Source organism: Amyelois transitella, chromosome 14 (assembly GCF_032362555.1).
Source record: "Amyelois transitella isolate CPQ chromosome 14, ilAmyTran1.1, whole genome shotgun sequence".
Lineage (NCBI taxonomy): Eukaryota > Metazoa > Arthropoda > Insecta > Lepidoptera > Pyralidae > Amyelois > Amyelois transitella.
Genome location: NC_083517.1, coordinates 6,638,120 through 6,659,692, shown reverse-complemented (window position 1 = coordinate 6,659,692; position 21,573 = coordinate 6,638,120). Strand labels below are relative to the sequence as shown.

Genomic DNA, 21,573 nt, shown 5'->3' with positions numbered 1-21,573 from the left:
CATGTACCGATGATTATATTCAAAGTAATGTTCATTAGTTAGAATACTAACCGGTGTTCTTACGGTGAAGGACAACATCGTGAGGAAACCTGCACATTTAGGCAACTGGATGAGTAACCATGATCGATCCAATACGGGTTAGGTTCCCCTGCAAAGGTTGCAGAGGTCAGATGGGAGTCGTTTCTTGTAAATCCTGACTTACACACACCCCTGGTCCTCTCCAGAGTGGTAGGGTTGCAACCAGGATTAAGCGAAGAAGAAGAAGAATTAAATTATTTTTCTTTAGAAGACAACAAACCTTGACGCAACTTCTTCTGGGGTCTCTTCGATCTCCAGCACCCAGCTGACGGAGTCGTGTTTCTCTACAACTCCTTTGACAGCGGGGAGGGGAGGTGTGCCGGGCGCGGGAGAGGCGGCGGGGGATGGCGGGGAGTCGGGGGGCGGGGACGCAGACCGTACAGAATCGGCCGACGACGTGCGCGTCCGCAGCGGAGTGCGCTCGATGTAGCCGCCGCCAGCTAGCAGCGATACCACCTGAACGAATAGAGATATGTGTAAGTAATTTTTAAGATACGATAATAATTCAATAGAAAGCAAGCAAGTTTTGCTGGATTACTATTTACGATTCCAGTAATGTCTAATCTAATATTAATGCCCTAAGACAACCTCTGTGGAGAAGATGAAGGCTTCCTTTCCGTTAAAAGAGTTTGACAAACATCGCAGTGCAGTTTACACTCCGTCAGATCTCCACTACCAATTTCTGAGTTCTATTCTATCCAAGCAAAAAAAAATCACAGACTTTTTGAGTAAATATGGTTTTTCGGTACCTGTTAATAATTTGTGTCTATTTAAATCAACTCACGACACGAGCTTAGAACCAATATGAGCAAAAGAGGGATTAAATTTAGTCAGACTTAATAATGAGCCAAAGGTATACCTGAGACTTCTGCCGCAATTTGTATCTGAGCTCCTCGTTGAGCGCCGCCAGTCTGGTGGCGTGGTCCCGGTCTCGGGCGGCCACTTCCCTGAGGCGGCGGTTATCATCCCGTAGCCTGTTGGAAAATAAGTTTTATGTATTTTTTCCTTATGGCAACCTAGACTTCTGACTAAGACTTTTGAGACTTATTAGACTTTTAAGAATTTGACAGCGTGTTGAAGTAGTCAGTGAGAAAATTGTCATACATACTTGCAGTATCAAAACGTAATGATGCCCATCCATGTGAAGGGTTTCTCGCCTGTCAACTTTCCTCTTCTTCAGTTACTAGGTGACGTGACATTATTTCAAAGGTTATATACCTTAACGTTTCAGGTTCTAAAGTTTAAACCTCACCTGTCGACGTCCCTCTGCCGGGCCGCCGCCCGCTCCTTCAGTTCCTCGGCGGCGTGTTTTGCGGCACGGACGTCACGTTCGGCCGCCGCGCGCCTTTCACGCTCCACCGCCAACTCTGAGCGGGCATCGCGGAGGGAAGCCATTTCGGCCTGTTTTAGTTCTATGACGGCTCGGAGAGATCGTACCTGAAATAAAAATATTGAATGATGTACTGAAATACATATCATAAAAATATTGGTAAGTTAAAAGTACTTTAGGTTACAGATGGCAATTTAATTGATTATTATAAGTTTTATTTGAAGAAATCAAATTGGAAATTTGGTCCTATGCTAAATTGCGCGTCTAACAAATAAAGTATCAACGTGCTTTGCTTGCGGCTTTAATCACAGGGCCTTGAAGGTTGTCAACGAAATATTTACGTTGACTTCCTACTAGCATAATTTTAATTTCGCCGATAGGGCACAAGACTACATAGTCTGAACCTGTGCCAAAATACTCTTATTATAACTTTAATTATATGAAAATGGTTGCACATACTAACCTCAGCTGCCAATTCGTTGGCATCTGTGCTCAGTTCCTCATTGGCAGAGACTCGCAGCACACAATCCTCCACCTCACACTGGACGGGGTCGCACGCCGCGTCGCACATGTCGCATGACTTGTCGCACGACTGGTCGCCCGATGAATCGGCCGTAGGCAGCTTGCTACGCTCGCTTTCTACTCGCGCCGCTTCTAATTGCGCTCGCAATGTTCGCTCGATTTCACTGTGCGCGTGCAAGCGCGCTCTACTTTCAGCCACTTCACGTTTTAGGGTTTCAATTGTGTCCTGAAAATTTTCATATACCTAATAGGATTACTGCTGCATTTTCTCAAATAAGATCAAGCCTACCAAGACCTTTAGTTTGTGATTCGGACAGTATTTTTTTTTATACATTTAGTATTGTACAAAATTTAAAAAATTATTAACTAATTAAAACTTGGCCCAATAGGTGATGATTACAGAATACGGTAAGTTGCCTACCTTCAGCCCCTTGATATCGTTCGCCAGCACTGTGAGCTGTTGCACGTGTGCTTCTTGAAGACGAGCGTTGGCCTCCTCTTTCGAGGACACTTCCATTTCCAGCTCTGAGATCTTGCTCAGGCATTCTGCGACTAAAAAATATATGTTTCTTTTACTTTTAGGTTTTGTACGTAAAGATAAGGTTTAAACATAAAGTGAGGTTACATTAAAATTACATAGTTTAATTACAAACATTAAATTGTTATCCTCTAAACGCCGACAGGACGACTCAAAACTATACAATTGGAGATGATTTGAGTAAGGTTTTTAATGGGTTATCTTGTCTAATACATTGACTAGTCAATATTCAATAAGTGTTTGAACATCGCACTTATATTTAAATTCTCATAGAGAGAAAAAAATTCCCTGTTTTGGTAGACCCACAGCTTTATTAGGGGCGCAGGAAGACAGTTTAAACAGGTCAAGGTGGAATTCTTCAGGTGAGGCCTATGATCATCAGTCGACTAAATACAGCTGACGATCATCACAATCATCACAAATCAGATTTTGTGATCCTTTTAGCTCTATACGTACTGGTGTCTAAGTCCTTCTGTGCCCTTTGCTGGCGATCTCTGTCGGCGCGGGCAGCACTGGTTCTCTCCGCTGCCGCAACTTCTCGCCATTTTTCTGCCTCTATTCGCCATGTCCCGCCATTTAAAGCATCCAACTGAAATAATGAAAATTACTATGAATCGTTATGAAATAAATAGAAAAAAAAAGTTATTCAAATTATAACTAACCCTGATATGACAAAATTAGTACTCCTTTTAGTTCTTCGTTATCTCATTGAACTGAACAGAAAAATCTATGGAAATCAAAAGTCTGATTTGGAAATATACTGGTAAGCGTCACCGAAGATAAATAAAAATATAAAAAGTGTCTACTTTACATAATAACTTAGAATACTTACGCGAAACACTAAATATTGCACTAAAACGCCCAATGCCTCGACGCCTTTAGCGGCGTGTGCGAGCGCAACCGCTTGCTCGCGGGGCGGGGTGGGGAGGGGAGCGGTGGGTAGCGTTACTGGTGGCGCGCGCGTTTGTTGCGGCGTTTGCACGCGCTTCCCCCGCGATCCAATCGCCGTCGCCACCCGTGGTGGCTCTGTGAAATAAATTTGATATAGTTATTGTATCTTTTAATAATTTTTTTCTATGTTATCATTTTGTGGTAGTTACACTATTTCATTGTTGTGTCTAAAGGATATTTTAAATCGTGAAAGTAAAATGGAGTGCTTAACCGAAATATCTTTCAAACACAAGCTTATTAACAGAAACAAAAATTTCGAAAGTCCTTTACTTTGCAGATTAACAAAGTTATTATAGTATCTACTACACCTGTACGAGAAATATCATTATCCTTGCAAGTGCTTCTGCTGTGCGTAGAAATACCTTTTAATATATCTTCAAACTAAATAGGTAAGTACTACGGACAAAGACAGGCCGATAGTTTCATGTTTCAAATAAAAGCGTAATAGACACAAGTGCAACATTTCCTGCGTTTGTTTTGTAATCCTACAACGAAGTTCTCACGTCGTCGTATACCTAAAGGTGCGATTTTTTGCTATATCTGTATAGAGATCAGAAGATACGACCATTCTCTCAATAATGAAATAATAATATGACATTAAATTAGTACTTATATATAAAACACTTATTACTAAGTGGCTTTGAATTGTGGCTAATGACAAGATATAGCCGAAACTAATATAGCTAAAACTATTATTAGTGAAGGGTCTACTTTAATGCGTCGGGGCTCGGATTTCACCTTCCGATATTGAAATAGTCTAGCTTTTAAAATATAAAATACGATATAATGTAAAAGATTGTTTCCCACGCATTGCACCGGTAGCGTAGCCACACGTTGTCGGTTCATGGTTCATTAAGCGATGCAGCAATGAACAGCGCCTATTTCCGTTATGTAACTAAATGCGTAATGTGTAGCATCCTAGAAAAGGGTCAAATTCTAAATGAAAATCTGACATCGACATAACTGTTGATAGTATTAAGATTTTAAAATATGGTACGAAAACTACTTCATACTTACTTGGGAGTGCATTTGAATTACAAATTCCACCGTTGACTTCTCGCACATGAGAAGATGAATTTATAAATGGTATAACATTTTCATAAAAGAAGTAATAATAAATATAAGCTTTTCATGAAAGCAAGGTTGTATCACATTTTACACAAAACAAAAATATGTTTATTAAGTTAGACAGGTCACATTCATTCCGCGCGCACAATAAATATCAATGAATTGTTTTTGAGCTATGTACTCGTACAAACATTCGTTTGAATGCTTTTGCAGTGAGGGAAACATACCCAATAAGATAACTGCATGATCAAATCTGGTCAAATTATTGACCAGATTTGATCTGGTAACCGGGTAAAGGAGGTCAAACAGCAGTGGCTAATAGAAATTACTTATTTTCCTCACTCTTGAAGACCAGTCGTCAAGTGTATCAGAGTCAGAGTGATATTGTCATATAATTATAGACGGATCGGTCATATAAAAAACGCCAGTTCCATGATTGTTCAACCAAGTAGTTATATTTTCATTGAAAAGTCGTTCCGGCAAAGAGAGGAGTATTTACTGGTAGGTATATGTCGTACATACAGACAAAATGCCGTGTGGTTCCCGGCACTATTACAAAAAAGAATAGGACCACTCCATCTCTTTCCCATGGATGTCGTAAAAGGCGACTAAGGGATAGGCTTATAAACTTAGGATTCCTCTTTTAGGCGATGGGCTAGCAACCTGTCACTATTTGAATCTCGGTTCTATCATTAAGCCAAATAGCTGAACGTGGCCATTCAGTCTTTTCAAGACTGTTGGCTCTGTCTACCCCGCAAGGGATATAGACGTGATCATATGTATGTATGTATGTACAGACAAAATGTCACATTTTTGCCATTAGATAATATATTTGTATAGGCATAATTATTGCGGATGATGTCTTAATAGTAATTTCATGAATGGCCGGAGGGTCAGTGGCGGGCGGCGCGTGGGTTCCAATCCAATTGGGAACGTTGAAACGTCAAATTAACAAATTCATAGGGCTGGCGACGTCAATAAAAAACTTTATTTTAATACTATTATTGGACACAAAAGCCCGGCCTCCTCCTCGGGATGCAAGCTAGCCACGATAAAAATAATTATCAATAAAATAAATCTGATCAAAAACAACAACTATGGAACTAAATATGAATACATACTAACATGCATATTATCACGTCTTTATCCGTTACCGAATTTACAAGACCAAAAGTCTCGCAAAGACTGAAATGACATGTTTAAGATGTTTGATGGCTAAATGATGTAATTTAGATCCAAATAGTCACAAAGTAAAAGAATAATCCGAAGTTAAGTAGCCTATCCCTAAGTCGCTTATAACGACATCCATGGGAAGGAGAGGAACTTAATAGGACCATCTAAAGAACACACACGGCACCGAAAATCGGAATACACATATATATCATTCTAATTTTTATCGCATAAAAATTATTCGTACTACCAGTTGCTGCCCGAGGCGCCGTCCGCGTGTTCGTCGTATTTCGTGCAAAAGTTACAAGTTCGAAAACACTACATTGCTAAGTATTTCCGGTAGGACTACCTGGCCGTCTATCTCGTGCAAGATGCCATCTAAGTTTTTAATAAATCACAACACATATATATAACATATATGTATATAACACATTGAATGTGGTTTTATTAAAATTTATATTCAATAGAATGCAGTGTGCATCGATATCGATAAACCAAAGTTGTAGTTAATTTCTGTTACTCTCGTTTAACGCCTATATTTTTTTTAAATATGTAATGTACTGCCACTTGGTTTTTATATGTAAAAAGCAGTGCTAAGGGGCAACCCTGAATACATGGTAATAGAAGCACAAAAGAATGATGCGCCTACACATGCATAGTGCTTTTGACCAAGCGATTGCTGACATTTATATAAGTGTTTCAAACATACATGTATCGAACATATTTGATCCCAATTTGTCTATTGATGCAATAAGTTAAATACCGATGCGCATTGGTGATGATTTATATTGTATAATTTCTAATTAAAAATTTCACGAGTCGAATAAAAAATCTATCTATTATGATCATAAAACTGCTCATGGTATAACCAATGTACTGAAAAATTAATGTAAAACGAATAATGCGCATTGACTTAATAAATTTTATAGTCGCCATTTTCACTGAAATAGAAATATTTTGTTAAAATCATAGACCTACGAACGCGATATGGTCACTGGAATAAATAATCCCGTCAATGAAAATAATTTTGAAGTTATTATGGCACTAATCTAGTTTAAGGAATATAATTAAAAAGAGTAACATTTTTTATACTCAGGCATGAATTAGTTACAATAAAAATAGCACTGCACGACAGCATAAATTTGTAACACATTTATGCACTTATTGTGGTTTCGCAACGATTTGTTGAATACATATGTAATTTTGTTATGTATTATTCATAACGTTTTTAATCATTCGAAAGAAAGAAATCGATCAAACATTTGTTCTTGACGATTTTTACATGCAATTTTCATAAGCCGAGTGTTAACGTAAATTATTTTTAACTGTGCTAATAATAATATAACTGCTTTGCGTCTAGCGAGTTGTGAGTGTGAGATTCACAAATCTAAATATAGTTTGTATGTATGTATGTCAGGGGGCCGACACGATGTCCGTCCGCCCTACAAGGGTCATCTGCCCAACGCATTACGGTTGATTCTCAAAACACCTTGTATTTTGGAAATAAATAATGAATATATATGCATACATATATATTACATTATAACATTACGGTCACTAGGACCGTGACCATCAGTACAGTATCTAGTTGTCTTCTTGGCAAGTGCATTCAAGGCGGGCAGGTACCTATTCTAACACATCAATAAAATGTCAGTAAAAAATTATATGTAGTCTTTGAAATAAAAATGACATATTATCATGAAAAAGAAAGTAGTGTCTTTGACATTGTAAGTGTTATTTACACAAAATGACAGGTTTATTGCACATTTTACGACGAGCAAAGAGAATGTCACGCCTTATTATTTGAAAAATTACAATTTGAAAAAAGAAAACATACGAGAAAAAAAAAACTTAAATATTGTTAGATGTCTTGAGTCGAATTACTATATTATCATTTCACGATTTTTTTATATCCTGCATTTGTCGCTTCTATATATATAGCGAGCTGTAGCGGCTTAATGGTGCAAATTGAAATTAATTGATTTGATCTCGGTATAGTTTAAATACCTAAAGTCTATGTTAATTGACTTTATTTAATGCCCTTATTGGTTGGACCGATATGTCCGTTCTTTTCATTATTATTTTATTTACCCATATCTTTAGGTTCTTCATTTAAGGCTAGCACCATCTAGGTAGTGGCGAGGTACCTCCTTCTAAAACCTAATGCGGAAGGCCTCTTTGGTTAGCGACAAGTCTTTTCGACAAGGAATAGGGACCTTTTTTATTAATAATCAAATCTCTTAAGATATGTTTTTATTTTAGGTACAGTACCAACATAATTTTGGCTCATGAATACAAGTCAAATCGTATGTAGGGTGATTTCAACGTCGTAAATGTCGAGCGCGCACGTAAATGCATTTGGAATTACAATTGGGTCCCACATGGCGATACGTAAGTATTGAAATGAGACATGTTTACAATTTAATGCTGGTTACATCCGCATTGACGAAAGTCGAACGGGACTTTGTCCTTTTGACTCAGAAGTTTTAATTGTAGGTCCTTTATAATAAGCATCCGCAGCTATTCATAAACCTTAATTATTCGACGTCAACCAATGTTGTGAAACCAAAAGATATAACAATTATTAAGTGATGTTCGATAGGTCCTATATTAATGATATTTGATTAATGAAAATTTTGAATTTAGAAATTTTTCGTAATCAAAAACTTTTTTATAGGTATTTTTCCGCTGGTATTTTACTAACTATCACTGATTAGGTAAGAAGTCTCACTAATATATTTTTAATTTATTTTATATAAATAACAAGAAATAAAACATGCACTTATTTAGTAATATTATATTGACCCAAAATTTATGCTTGGTGTTGCTAGTCCGTAATTTCCGCCGAAATAGAACACACAATAGCCTTACAAAAACGTTTATGAAACGAACTGTATCTTGACTCGCTATTCACATTGATCTGAGAAATATGATGTGATGGTATGATGTCTTCCTCAACAGCATCTTATACTATGTTTCACTTTGAATAATGAACTAGGTTAATTTTTATTTATATAAAAATCTGCTTAGCTGTTAAGCCGTGAAAAATTAACAAACAGACTTTCGAATTTGAACTATTAGTATAGCTATACATATATGAAAATATCTAAAAAAATATATTTTTTTTAAATAGAGAAAAAATAAATTTATTGTTAGCATACTTACTATGAGAAACGAACTAACTCGCTTCTCATTGTAAGTATATGTATTAACAAAAAGAGTTTTCCCAAGAAACTTGCTAATATTCGGAATTAGCAAAGAAGCTACCATACACAATACGCTGCATCGAATGAACGCAGATGCAATAATGCACATTTAATAGGAGAAAGTTTGAAAACAGAACATGATGGTTCACCATAACCACGAACGCAGACTTAAATTGCGTACCTATATAATACGAAGAATTTAAATGAACACATAACACAGGACTTTAATTACTTAACAGATTATCATAAACATAAGATGTTATGCGTGGTGTATATTTGTTTTTTAGATAAAATTATAAATAAGATTGCGTTCTAACTAGTTTATGATCGCGGTATGCCAGTATTTTATTTTATCTGTTCCAGCTAGAATATAGGTGTTCATACAGATATACAAAAGCATTATTTGATGATATTTTAACAGAACAAACACTATGCAAAAGGAAACAACTAATTTAGGACCTAATGTATTCAAGATTGATACATCAATGTTCGTGATACGACTTATCGTATTTTCAGTCGGGTATTGTGGAGTCGGACAAGAGACCTTGAAGCCTGTGACGAATGGACAGGTATTGTGTATGGTCTTGGCAAGACTCCAACGTAACGTAAAAACGAACGGCGAAAAGCAAGCCAAATTGTATTTATTCGATGGTCAATGATACAAACTGAGAAATTGCTAATTTTTTAACAGAGCCTAGGTATACCACAACATATTTGTAACAATGTCACATCTATTAACTAATAACTTCAAATTTTAGAAGAAATGCGAAATGTAAGAAAAAAATAGTTATGCATACGCACATATATCTACAACGTTTTATATTTCAGAGCAGTTTTATTGATCGTTTCTGAATGAAAGATAATTGAAAATATTGCCTTTAATAATAATACGAGGAAATATCAGGTGTATAGGAGTACCTAGTTTAATACCTTTTCCGTATTTCGCTGTAAACAATGGGTATAATTATGTAAACCGCACACTTACACAAGTAGTTTATCATACGAAACGATGATTGATCACAATTTTATGATGTCATTTAGGTATAAAACTACAATAATAAATTAATTCAGTTGCGTGATGAGAACGAAAAGAGCGATTTTTATAACATAAAAAACCGTGAAATATTTGTCATTGGATTGGGCAAGGCCAGCTGAAACTTGAAGAGGTAAAAGCTTAGTGGATTTTTGAGTCACTACTTAAGTTTTTTAGAACTCAAATATTATAATGATATGAACTATACTAATTATATTATCAATTATTAAGGTAGGTTTATCAACACACAAACCGAACAAGAAAGATTCGGTAATTGCGAATTTCAGTTAAGAAAACCTTACGAATTTTTAATTAGCTACATACATATATGTGTTTATGCGTATGAGTACCTCTACATTATGCAATAGAAATCTCTCGCGCAATGCGTCGAAAGTCACTTAATTGATACCACCTTAATTGTTAATTGCAAAATTATGGATTTCCTTATTAAATAACTATTAACTAGAGCGTCAATATTGTTGCAGTGCTCATTTTTAAGTCATACTCTACCATGCCTAATCGTATCGTGTAATCCTAAGCTCATGGAGCTTTGCAAGGATATATTTTATCGCGCAAAGCCTAGATTACAAGATAATTTGTAAATATACCAATAAACTATGTAGGTACTTAAAAAAGCGGCCAGGTGAAGGCGCCTAATAATTATTTTCTTTCAAAACTTACTGAAACTACAAGATCATTAGCATACATTGCGTAAAAATATTTATGACACGCATAATATAGTACTAACCTCGCCCGTCCACAAACATTTGCTAAGACGACACTAGCTCATGCTAAGCCGTAATGTTAATCCACCACACTCAGTCAACACTTCACTCCGTACATCCATGGCTCGCAAATATTGGCCCAAACGTTTGTCCGAACACAACAATACACTAAGGGAACGTGCGTACCGCGTCACACTATGTGTTAGACTGACGTTGCCAACAGCGTGGCTTCATTGACTCCGATCAACAGAAATCTGAATGTTTGAAAAGAAAATAACGAAGTCCATGACTGGGCTGATCTACCAGATAATAACAAAAGATATGTGGATTACACTACGTTACAATGACCATAACAATAAATGTCAGAATGAAATGATGCATGACACATGATGGCCATAAAACAAAATTGTCTGAAAGGAGCATGATCTGAACAAGTGCACACAACTGTACGCACACGTGAAACTTTTCCTTTTGAACCATAGGTCAATGTACTAGGTAGTAGGAAAGTTGAGGAACTAGACAGATTGACTAGGCCCAACTTTGGATTGCCGACAGGAAAACAGTTTCTGATAAGTGCAATTTAAAAATTAAATTAGTCATGAGGAACTCATTACTAAGGTTTTTGATATAAAGCTATATCTTATGGATTCATAGTCCAAGTGCTTTCGCCATATAACTCCTATAACACGATCAAATTTACAAATTTCATACAATATTCATGGTACTTACTTCAAGATGATTTGTGATTTTGATTTGTGTTAATTAAATCAGTAACGTAATAAAAACAAAAATAAAAAGCGAGAAAGGGTGCAATCATAATTTCAGATATAACAGTATTTTTAATATTAATGTTGGGTGAATTCCACACGTAATATACTTCATGCTTTAGTTCCGATGTAGAGCAGTCTGCGCCGGCGCTTTCTCAGTGACTAGTCTCTTAAGAACAATACGTTCTTAGTAAATCGAGATTAATACGATAGGATTCATAGTCTATAAAGTACTTAGTATTTTGCTACACCAAGTTTCCAATGTTAACTAAAACACCAGACGTAAATTTAGGATTGTCTTGTTAAGTGATCTAAAATTTAGACTTACAAATGTTTACCAAAATCGCTGATTTCTAATAGTGTGGCGTTTATACGAGAGACAATTAACGCATTCTCTTATAAGTGCGTACAACCGGAAACTATTTGTGACGCAAAGACAATACTGAAGCTGGCATTATAAAATAAAAATATGACAGAATATACTAAAATAATATATCAAACGTACGTATACGTATTGTACGGTACTTATTATATAATCCTACAGGGTTTCACATAAAAGGAAAGATGCTTAGTTAGATTGTTTTAAAACAAACAAATAACACTGTGTCGTTAATAGACTGAATGATGAATTGAGAACATCTTTTTTTAAGTCGGTTTAAAATGCAGTTGCATTAAGGGTTATTTCTGCATCCTGATTCATTAGTGTATCCGTGACTTCCGTATAATGTGCAATTATATTTTTTCTTTTCTACATTGATATTAAATTTCATAGCTACATGTAAGTACAGTAAGTAAGTACTATTTTTTAATAACGTATGTTCTTACGGTAAGGGAAGAAACCTGTACATTCAGGTAACTGGATGTGTAACCATGAGCAATCCATTACGGGTTAGGTTATCTTGCAAAGATTGCGAAGGTCTGATGGGAGTCGCTTCGTGTACAAACCTCTCTCAATCCAGGATCCATGGTCAAAGCGATACTATTTCCGAAAAAAAAAATTCAATGTAAAACGAAATGTTCCTAAAACAAAGTAGTGTTGGGATTACTTTTTTTATTAATTGATTTAGAACAAATTTGAATTCAGGGAAATATGTCAACCAAACCAAATGTTATTAATAAAATACTAGATTTCATGTTTTAATTTAAAGATTTATATATTTTAAGCCTTTTTTTGTGTGCCACTGCTGGACAAAGGCTTCCCTTACAGGCTTCTGAAGCATAGTTTTGCCATCCACTGAGAAAGATGTTGTAATCTTGTATAATAAATTCTCTAAATCAGATTGAATTTATACCAGTTTTAGTGTAAGTACATTAATCAAGAATTACAGTAAATGCATTACCGTATACGTCACGCACCAACAACACTCGTCTGGCTCGCTCGCTCCATGCATATGCATGACGTGAAAAACAGACTTTCTTCACATACAGAATGTTCATTACAATTTCGCAGATCCAATCTCATTATTTGCCAACGCAAGCCACGCTAATGTGTTGATTATATTGTCACGTAAACTATATACTTATTTACATTTGTAATGAACATCGAGAACAACAATATTTTTTATGCATTAAAATCTTATCTCCTTTAAAATCTAATTCTAACTGGGGAAAAAAGGCCTATGTCTTGCAAGTGTAATTTATGAAGCCATAACGAAGAAGATTCTAGAGTCATAATCATCACTTTTGCTGTCCTGAATATTAACAACACACTCAACATTGATTAATAAATGTCAAAACATTCAACTATAGTTATAATGTATTACCCCCTCTTTTGGGACCCAGAGACGTCATATGCAAATGAAACCCATAACTGACGTATTGTATGGAAATGCCACTGTTATTCAGTTCCCATGGTGGATTAATGAAGAAGTTTATAGCTCAGGAACGTGACATATTTACCTCACTTTTTGCTGGCGCGGCGGGCAAACCGACAATAGAAAATTGTTTGTTTTATGACAAGCGGTCAGTGTACCGTAAAATGCATGTTCATACTATACCATATCTACACAACGTAACTGTACGTATTGTAGGTTTAGTAAATATACAGTAAATGCACTTGGTGTTGAACTTACTTCCTTTAAGTTTTCAAGTAAAATCCTAAGAAATCGTCACCATGATTATACTACTATACAACTTTTATAATTTGTGCGTAATTAGTGAAACGAATTTGTTTGTTCGAATACATAAAGTAGTATTGGAGAGACCGTCAAATTGTTAATAGGTGTCTGTTTAAGTCTTTTAACTAACTATTAACTTGGAATGTTGTGACGAATCATCTCTCATTTCTCTTACCTGCGACGTTTTACTAAAACGCCACAAAGTAAAGATACATTTGTAAGAGCTTTAAGGCAAAAAAAGCGTGATCTTAAAAATACCTAATTAATTCAGGCCATTTCTCATACTGTTACCACATTATGTTAACTGAGTTTTAATATTGCATTGCCAATTGTATGAAGCAACATGCAGTTGGCAATGCACTATTGGAAAGGTGGTTGGCAAAGTAATACCTAGAACATATTGATACTCCGTACGAATTTTATACGAAAGTGCTCACCGATATTATAAACCGCGTAAATCTTCTTAGGCTGAAACGCAATAAAGCCACAGCTAGACAACGCCACCCTCTAATATTTAATCCTAGATTTTATCCTGCCTTAATGTGAGAAACGTGGTCGCAATTCTAGAATTTTTCTGCGGCATCTTTCAGATGTTTACAATGAAATCAAATATAAAATGTTACCAACACGTTAAAACATTATATTTTGCAGAGGGTAGAACCTGCGTCGCCACTCTCTGTTACAGGCTATAATGTAAATTACCAAATTTATAAAATATTCATTCCATAGAAACACATTCGTCAAGAAATTAATACCTATGATGAAGAAGATTGTAGGTACAAAAACGCGTAATACGATATTTTAGAGCATGACATACTTACATCAAATCATAGTTTAGTTGACACTACATACTGTGTACGTACAACCAAATTTAAGCAAAACAAATGCAGAAATTGTTGTGAAAAAAAAACTGAATTTAAAAAAAAATATTACTAGCAACATGTCACTATTTGAATCTCACTTCCATCGTAAAACCATACGCTGAACGTGGCCTCTCAGTTTTTTCAAGACTGTTGGCTCTGTTTACCCCGTAGGAGATATAGACGTGATTATATGTATGTATGTAAAAATATTGCTGTTTAGAATAGAAGATGAATCAGTGAAGAGTCATAGTTTGTTAGAAGTGAAATGTCGTTGGCCACCTTTTGGCACAAACCTAAGATCACTCGTACAGCTAGTACACTATACTCGTAAGAATTGTCGTATCACATACATCTTGGATATTAGTAAAAAGAACAGTTAAATTTGAAACCAATGAACACTTTACTAATGGCAAAGATCTCTTATTATCTCATGTAGAGACGATAATAACATAATGCAATCTAGATTTTCACATATTGTTACCTAAGTTCTTATTGTAAACAATCTAATCAAATAGCCTATCTAACCCGTTGTCATTACTACTGTAGATAATAAAATATATTCAAATAGTGGCAGGCTGCCCTAAAAAGTTAAAATAAAAATCGGTTATGCGAACGACACAGAAATAAATAATATATTCAAAAAAGTTTGCAACAAGCGTGGGACGATCCCATGATAGTTACACAGTTCAGCAACATTGAGACAACAGATAACATGTGAACATTTTGGTTTAATTGTACGATACACAGTATTATTACTTTATGAATGAGATCTTTATTGATAAAATTTCATTACATACTGGTCACAGAAATAAAACAAAGATGTAAAGAAATAGCAGTCTGCAGTTCTTCAAAAAGTGTTTGAAACTGTACTCAGATGTAATGAAATTTTCTACAAATTGAATACCTATTTGTACTTTTTCAGCTTGCAGTTTTACGTTACCTAACTATTTCATGGTGGCAGTTGCTGCCAGATTTATCAATTGGGCCGTTAAAATCGTCGGATTTCCGAATTTTCTCCAAGACAAATGTGCGGCGAGTGTGAGGCCGGCCAATTCAGAAAAATCGTTTATTTTTAAACAAAGTTTCATCACTCGGCATAGTAACTGCTTTATTTATTGTGTGTATTGGCATCATTCCTACTTTATAGCTGGAAATAGTTGCTAATGTAGACCGTTTCGGGATTTAAGTTGCAATTAAGGGTTTCATTAATGCTTTTATTGTAAACAAATGTAAGTTTACTGGTTTCCAGTGAATAGTTAACCGCCGGTAGCTGGGAGATAGTCGTAAAATATTTTACTTTTCTTTTTAGAATATGCATATTAATTTTAGGTTTTTCGCCCATAAGCTTTTTATCACAGGAATTAATAAAAAATATTCCGTAGTTATTGTATTTATCCTTATAATTCAACTTACGTTTAATTATAAAAAAATTTAGTGAAATCTGTTGAGTAATTCTTTTCTTCCAATCAACTCGTTTCTATAAATTCTTAAAACGCCTTTTTTATTAGGTTTATTAAAAAGAATGATTAAGTATATATCATTAATGAACTGCACAACTAAATGTCAATTAACAATACATATATTTTAATAGTTCAAGACGCGTAAAACACGAAATATAACATATCTTTTTTTTTTTTTTTTTTTTTTTTTTTTTTTTTTTTTTTTTTTTTGGCGGTAGCTATCAAAAAGTAAACACATATTCATAAGTGCTCCATTAGTTTAATTCATAAATAATATAATTTTAATTTATTAATACAATTTTTTCTACTTCATGTTATAATTTACCTTGATTATTATCTTGCCAGACTATTTTTCAAAGGCATTTATCACTTTTGGACTTAATAATTATTATCATCACCATGGACTCTCTCTCCACTCTGTGCAAGGACATGAGCGAACTGAAGAACATGTTTGCTTCTAAGATGTCTTCTTTTGAAGAGGCTCTTGGAAGTCAGAGATCCCAGGATGAAACAGCGGTTCTTGCTAGTGAGTACCACTCCTTTAAAGACTTCATTTGGAAGGCTGTATCCAGGCTAAGCCAGCAGTTAGAGTTGGTATTTTCTGTGCTTGATGGCTTCGAGATGAGATCGCGTGCAAATATTCTTCTGTTGCATGGCCTCAATGAGAACAGGGATGAAGATATTAGTGCGGACCTCCAAAGGATTTGTTGTGAGAAGCTTAAAGTCAATGTATCTCCCAATTCATTTGATGCATGTTGGCGTATGGGCAAGATCCCCAAGACAGATAAGCCTCGACCAGTTTTTATCCGCTGTGCGAATTCGTCTACTCGGTTGGCAATATGGACGGCGAAGAAGCTTTTAAAGGGTAGCGGTTTGACTATATCTGAGTTTCTTACGGCAACACGACATGCAGTATTCGTCGAAGCGCGTAAGGCATTGGGAGTACATGGCTGTTGGACGAGTGATGGGAAGATCGTTGTTGTAACCGCCAAGAATACAAGAAGGAAAATCACTACGTTGTCGGAGCTGCATGACATTACTGAAGAGCTTGCTGCAGCGAAGTGTAATGAGCCTGTGCGTGATATACAACCCTCGTCTAATGCCGTTCCGCCCAGTAATAAGCCTCGTCCACATAGTGCTCGCCTACAAGCGAAAACAACTAGAAAATAACTGGGTGCGCTGAATAATTATTTGTTTTTCCTGTTCACTCTGTAAGGTAGACTGTACTATTGTAATTTGTATGCCACCAACATTATTTATCTTTGTTTTCAATATGTTTTTAATTGTATCTACATCTGGTTATGTTCACATTCACAGTACAGTAAGGAGATGACATGTGCTATAATTGACAGTGAGTTTTGTTACTTTACTGTCAATGACATTTACTGTCACTATGGCAGTTGACATTTGTTTTTTTTTTATTGTCTCTTTTTAAATATGTCTGGCAAGTTGATGATGGAATCTTTGGTATTTGATTTGGTTTTGTATACTGTATATTAATTTTTGTATATTATTTTTGTTAAATAGTTTATTTTATTTATTTGTTGTTACGCTCAATGTCTAATGTTTTTGGCGACAGTTCTGATGATGAATATTTTTCTCTTTCACCTTCGTCGGACAGCCTACACAGTGTTAATGATTTTGAACCATGTTTAGGTGATAACTTGAACATTACCTTTTCTTCTTTTCCAAAGGACTTTAATGTTATACATATAAATGCCCAAAGCTTACCTGAGCATTACCATGATTTATTGTCAAACTTTTCTAATTATTCCATTCACGCTATTCTCATTTCGGAAACCTTTCTAAAACCTTCCCTTCCTTCTACAATGTACCCTCTTCCTGGTTTCAAACTTATCAGAAATGATAGGACTTACGAAATCGTCACTAATGGTGTTTCTAGAATGGTGAGGTGTGGTGGAGTAGCTATTTACTTACGAGACGATATACCATGCCAAATTTTATCTCAATCTCCATCTGTTCACGAAAATCCTGAACATCTTTTCCTAGAAATTACTCTTTCTCATATTAAAATTCTTCTAGGTGTTTACTATAGCCCATCTCTTCATATAAATTACTTTGATTCTTTTGAGCTTCTTTTGGCGGATTTCCGTACTCGTTTTGAACATATTATTATAATGGGGGATTTTAATACCTGTCTTATTAAAAATGATTCTAGATCAAGATCTCTCCTTTCTCTTCTTCATTCCTTAGATTTACATTGCCTTCCTCTTAATGCTACTCATTTTCCACACAATGGTCCTCCATCTCTTCTTGATCTAATAATCACTTCTTCCCCGGATCTTGTGTCAGCACATGGGCAAATTAATGCAGTGTGTTTCTCGGCTCATGATCTTATTTATGCGTCTTTCAAATTGCGTTCTCCTAAGCGTAGACACAAATTTATATTCCGTCGTGATTTCACGGCAATTGATGAACAGTCATTTTTAACTGATTTTAATAATGCGGACTGGAACGCTGTTTTGATTGCTCCAGATGTTAATTTGAAAGTCTCTAAATTCTATGAAATTTTGTTATTGCTCTTTGATAAGCATGCTCCTATTCATCCTGTTCGTATTAAATATAACCCAGCTCCTTGGCTCACACCCGAAATCAGAAAATGCATGGCCAGAAGAGACAGAGCCAAGTTAAGATTGCGCCAATGCCCGTCTGTGGAAAGTCATTCTGCTTATTTATATCTTCGCAATCATTGTAATAAAAAGTGTAGGGAGGCTAAGCGAAATTACATTCACTCAAATGTAGAAAACTGTCCACCTGGTAAACTATGGAAGTTTTTGAGGGGTCTGGGTTTCGGTAAGCGTGGGCCTGACGAGAGTTTTGTTATGGACGTCAATGATTTGAATAGGCACTTTTGTTCTTCACCTCGGAATTTTCCATCAGTCCTTAAACAGGCTACGCTTGCTGGTCTAGCTGCTAATCCTGCCTATGATTACCCCTCTTTTTGTATAAACGAAATTACCGCTGACGACGTAATAAAATTAATAAAGTCCATAAAGTCTAGGGCGGTTGGGGAAGACGCTATATCTCTTGATATGATTAAACCAATTGCAGAATTTATTGCCCCTTTTATTACAGATATTATAAACTGTTCTATCTCAACGGGTGTCTACCCGACTGCTTGGAAACACGCTCTAATAATTCCTCTTCCTAAAAAAATACCTCCTTCTTGTCCATCTCACTTACGTCCTATTTCTATTCTCTCTGTACTTTCGAAAATCTTAGAATATCATATCCATCAACAGTTAAGTGCACACTTATCACGTTACAATATGTTAAGTTCCTTTCAATCGGGTTTTAAATGTGGCCATAGTACTACGACAGCTCTGGTGAAGATAACGGACGACATACGTTTAAATATTGATAATAAACAGCTTACCGTACTCGTCCTTTTAGATTTTACAAGCGCTTTTAATACAGTTGATTTTGATGTCTTGATTGAAATACTACGTTCTTTAAATTTTTCCTCTAATTCCCTTTGTTGGTTTTCATCTTATCTAACTGGACGTCGACAACGTGTAAAACTGAATGATGGCTTTTCGGACTGGTGTGATCTAGTGGCTGGTGTTCCGCAGGGTGGCATTCTTTCTCCGGTTCTGTTCTCAATTTTCATTGATGGTATTACTGCGTCTCTTTCCTCTAATTTTCATCTTTATGCCGATGACTTGCAGATCTATGCGTCTGCCAGTTTGGATAATATTCACGATGCTTTTAGTACCATAAATTTGGATTTGGAAAGGATTGCAGATTGGTCAAGCCGTTTTGGTCTTTTGGTTAACGCTGCCAAGTCTCAGGCTATTGTTATAGGTAGCCCACATTATATTTCAAGATTTGCAAATATGATGGTTCCTAGTTTGGTTCTGGATAACAATATTATTCCTTTATCTTCCAAAGTGACTAATCTGGGTGTCATCATGGACCAAACTCTCTCGTGGAGTCCCTATATCAATGAAATCAGCCGTAAGATGTATGTGTCGTTACATTCACTTCGCCGAATGCAAAAATTTTTACCCACCGCCACTAAAATTTTACTTGTACAATCACTTCTCTTTCCTCTTCTTGATTATTCCGATGTTGCTTGTCTAAATGTTACTGAAGAGTTGCTTGACAAACTGGAGCGTTTACAGAACCAGGGCATACGCTTTGTTTTCGGTCTTCGCAAATTTGATCATGTTTCTGAGTTTCGTCGCCAATTGAATTGGCTCCCAATTCGCCTTAGACGTAATGTTCACACACTATCTCTCTTGTTTAATATCCTTTTCAATCCTTCATTTCCTCACTATCTTCATAAAAATTTCTCGTTCCGTGAGACGGATAGTCGCATGCGATCTCATAATAATCTTAAATTACTTATTCCTCCTTATTCTTCTCGGACTTATGGCTTGTCTTTTAGTGTTCGTTCCGCTCAGCTTTGGAATAACCTCCCACAAGATACGAGATCTGCTCTTAACCTTAGTTCTTTTAAATCACTTATCAAAAGACTGTATTCTGATGCATCTAACAATTGAGTGTACTCATAAATATGTAAGTTTATATATATATATATATTATTTATGTATGTTTATTTTAAATTATGTAGAAATGTACTGTTTATTATATAGCATCTTCATTGCTTTTTATGTGCGCTGCCTTTTAAATTTTGGATTTTCCTTTATATTTTGGTTGACTGGAAGAAATCCCATTTGGGATAAGTCCGCCATTGTGCATATTCTTCTAAATCCAATAACTGTTTTGTAATTTGTTATATTTATTTTTATGTGCAATAAAGAGTTTACAAACAAACAAACAAACAAACATCTCTAACAATGTACGTACAAAGTACGTTAAAAGCAACAATGATATTTAAAAGTACATCCATAAAATTTTCCTTTCATGTTATTTTCACGAAAATATGCAAGTAGACCCATACTTAACATACCTTTGACATTGAAAAGCTTACTCCCATAACCCTAAAAATATCTTTACGTTCGACAAACAGTTTACACAGACTGTGTAATATTTTAGAATCGGCGCACGTTCCACGACGGATGTATACGAATGCCGCTCGGAATTGGCCCCACTTCGTCGGTAACTCAAACTAATTTCACCCTTAAACTATGAAGGAACTCTTATGTAAACACCAGTTAAGTAGGTACTGTCGATGTATTTAACAATTCGACCATGGAACCTGAAAGTCGATCTTTGTCATCAGTCTTTATAACACGGGCTCTAAGTTTTTAACAATTTTTTTTTTCTTAATAAAGCCGAGCTTTTAATAACTAAGCTCTTAGATACTCGTAAAACAAGTATGTATAACTTTTAATTAACTGAATAAGTCAAAGTAAATTAAAACCGTAATAAACCGCGAAAGGCAAATGACCACATTAAGACGTCCCGTTACGAGTCTAGTTACTCGTAGTAGTGCTAAAAGGACATACCTATAAACTAACTTTCTTTTAGAAAAAGAAGTGGATTAGGGTATGCGATGCCATGCTTAGTAATAATACATGCATATATGTATGTTAGTAAATATTTGTATTACTTATTTCAATATATACCACCAAAACTTTAACGCGATCTACACACTAGAGAACTTCAAACAACATCTAAACTCACGCCTAAGGCATAAAAAGTTACGCAACCAAACCACATCAAGTTTCTTCTTAGGTTTAGGCACATCAAAGTGTATGTTTTTTTTTAAATATACCAAGATAAGGTTGTACTAGATACTTGTTTTATTACAACTGT

General features: G+C 35.5%; 1 protein-coding gene across 2 annotated transcripts in view; it reads right to left on the bottom strand.

Moving 5' to 3' along the window:
• Positions 1-21,573, bottom strand: part of LOC106132373 (uncharacterized) — a 65,170-nt gene that overhangs the window by 1,962 nt on the left and 41,635 nt on the right. For both annotated transcript variants that reach the window (XM_060947676.1, XM_013331758.2), the window contains exons 6-12: positions 3,301-3,494; positions 2,925-3,057; positions 2,352-2,482; positions 1,872-2,156; positions 1,331-1,515; positions 938-1,052; positions 299-534 (exon numbers count right to left, since the gene is read on the bottom strand). In XM_060947676.1, the coding sequence (XP_060803659.1) occupies positions 299-534; positions 938-1,052; positions 1,331-1,515; positions 1,872-2,156; positions 2,352-2,482; positions 2,925-3,057; positions 3,301-3,494 (1,279 nt within the window). The remainder of the gene's footprint in view (positions 1-298; positions 535-937; positions 1,053-1,330; positions 1,516-1,871; positions 2,157-2,351; positions 2,483-2,924; positions 3,058-3,300; positions 3,495-21,573) is intronic.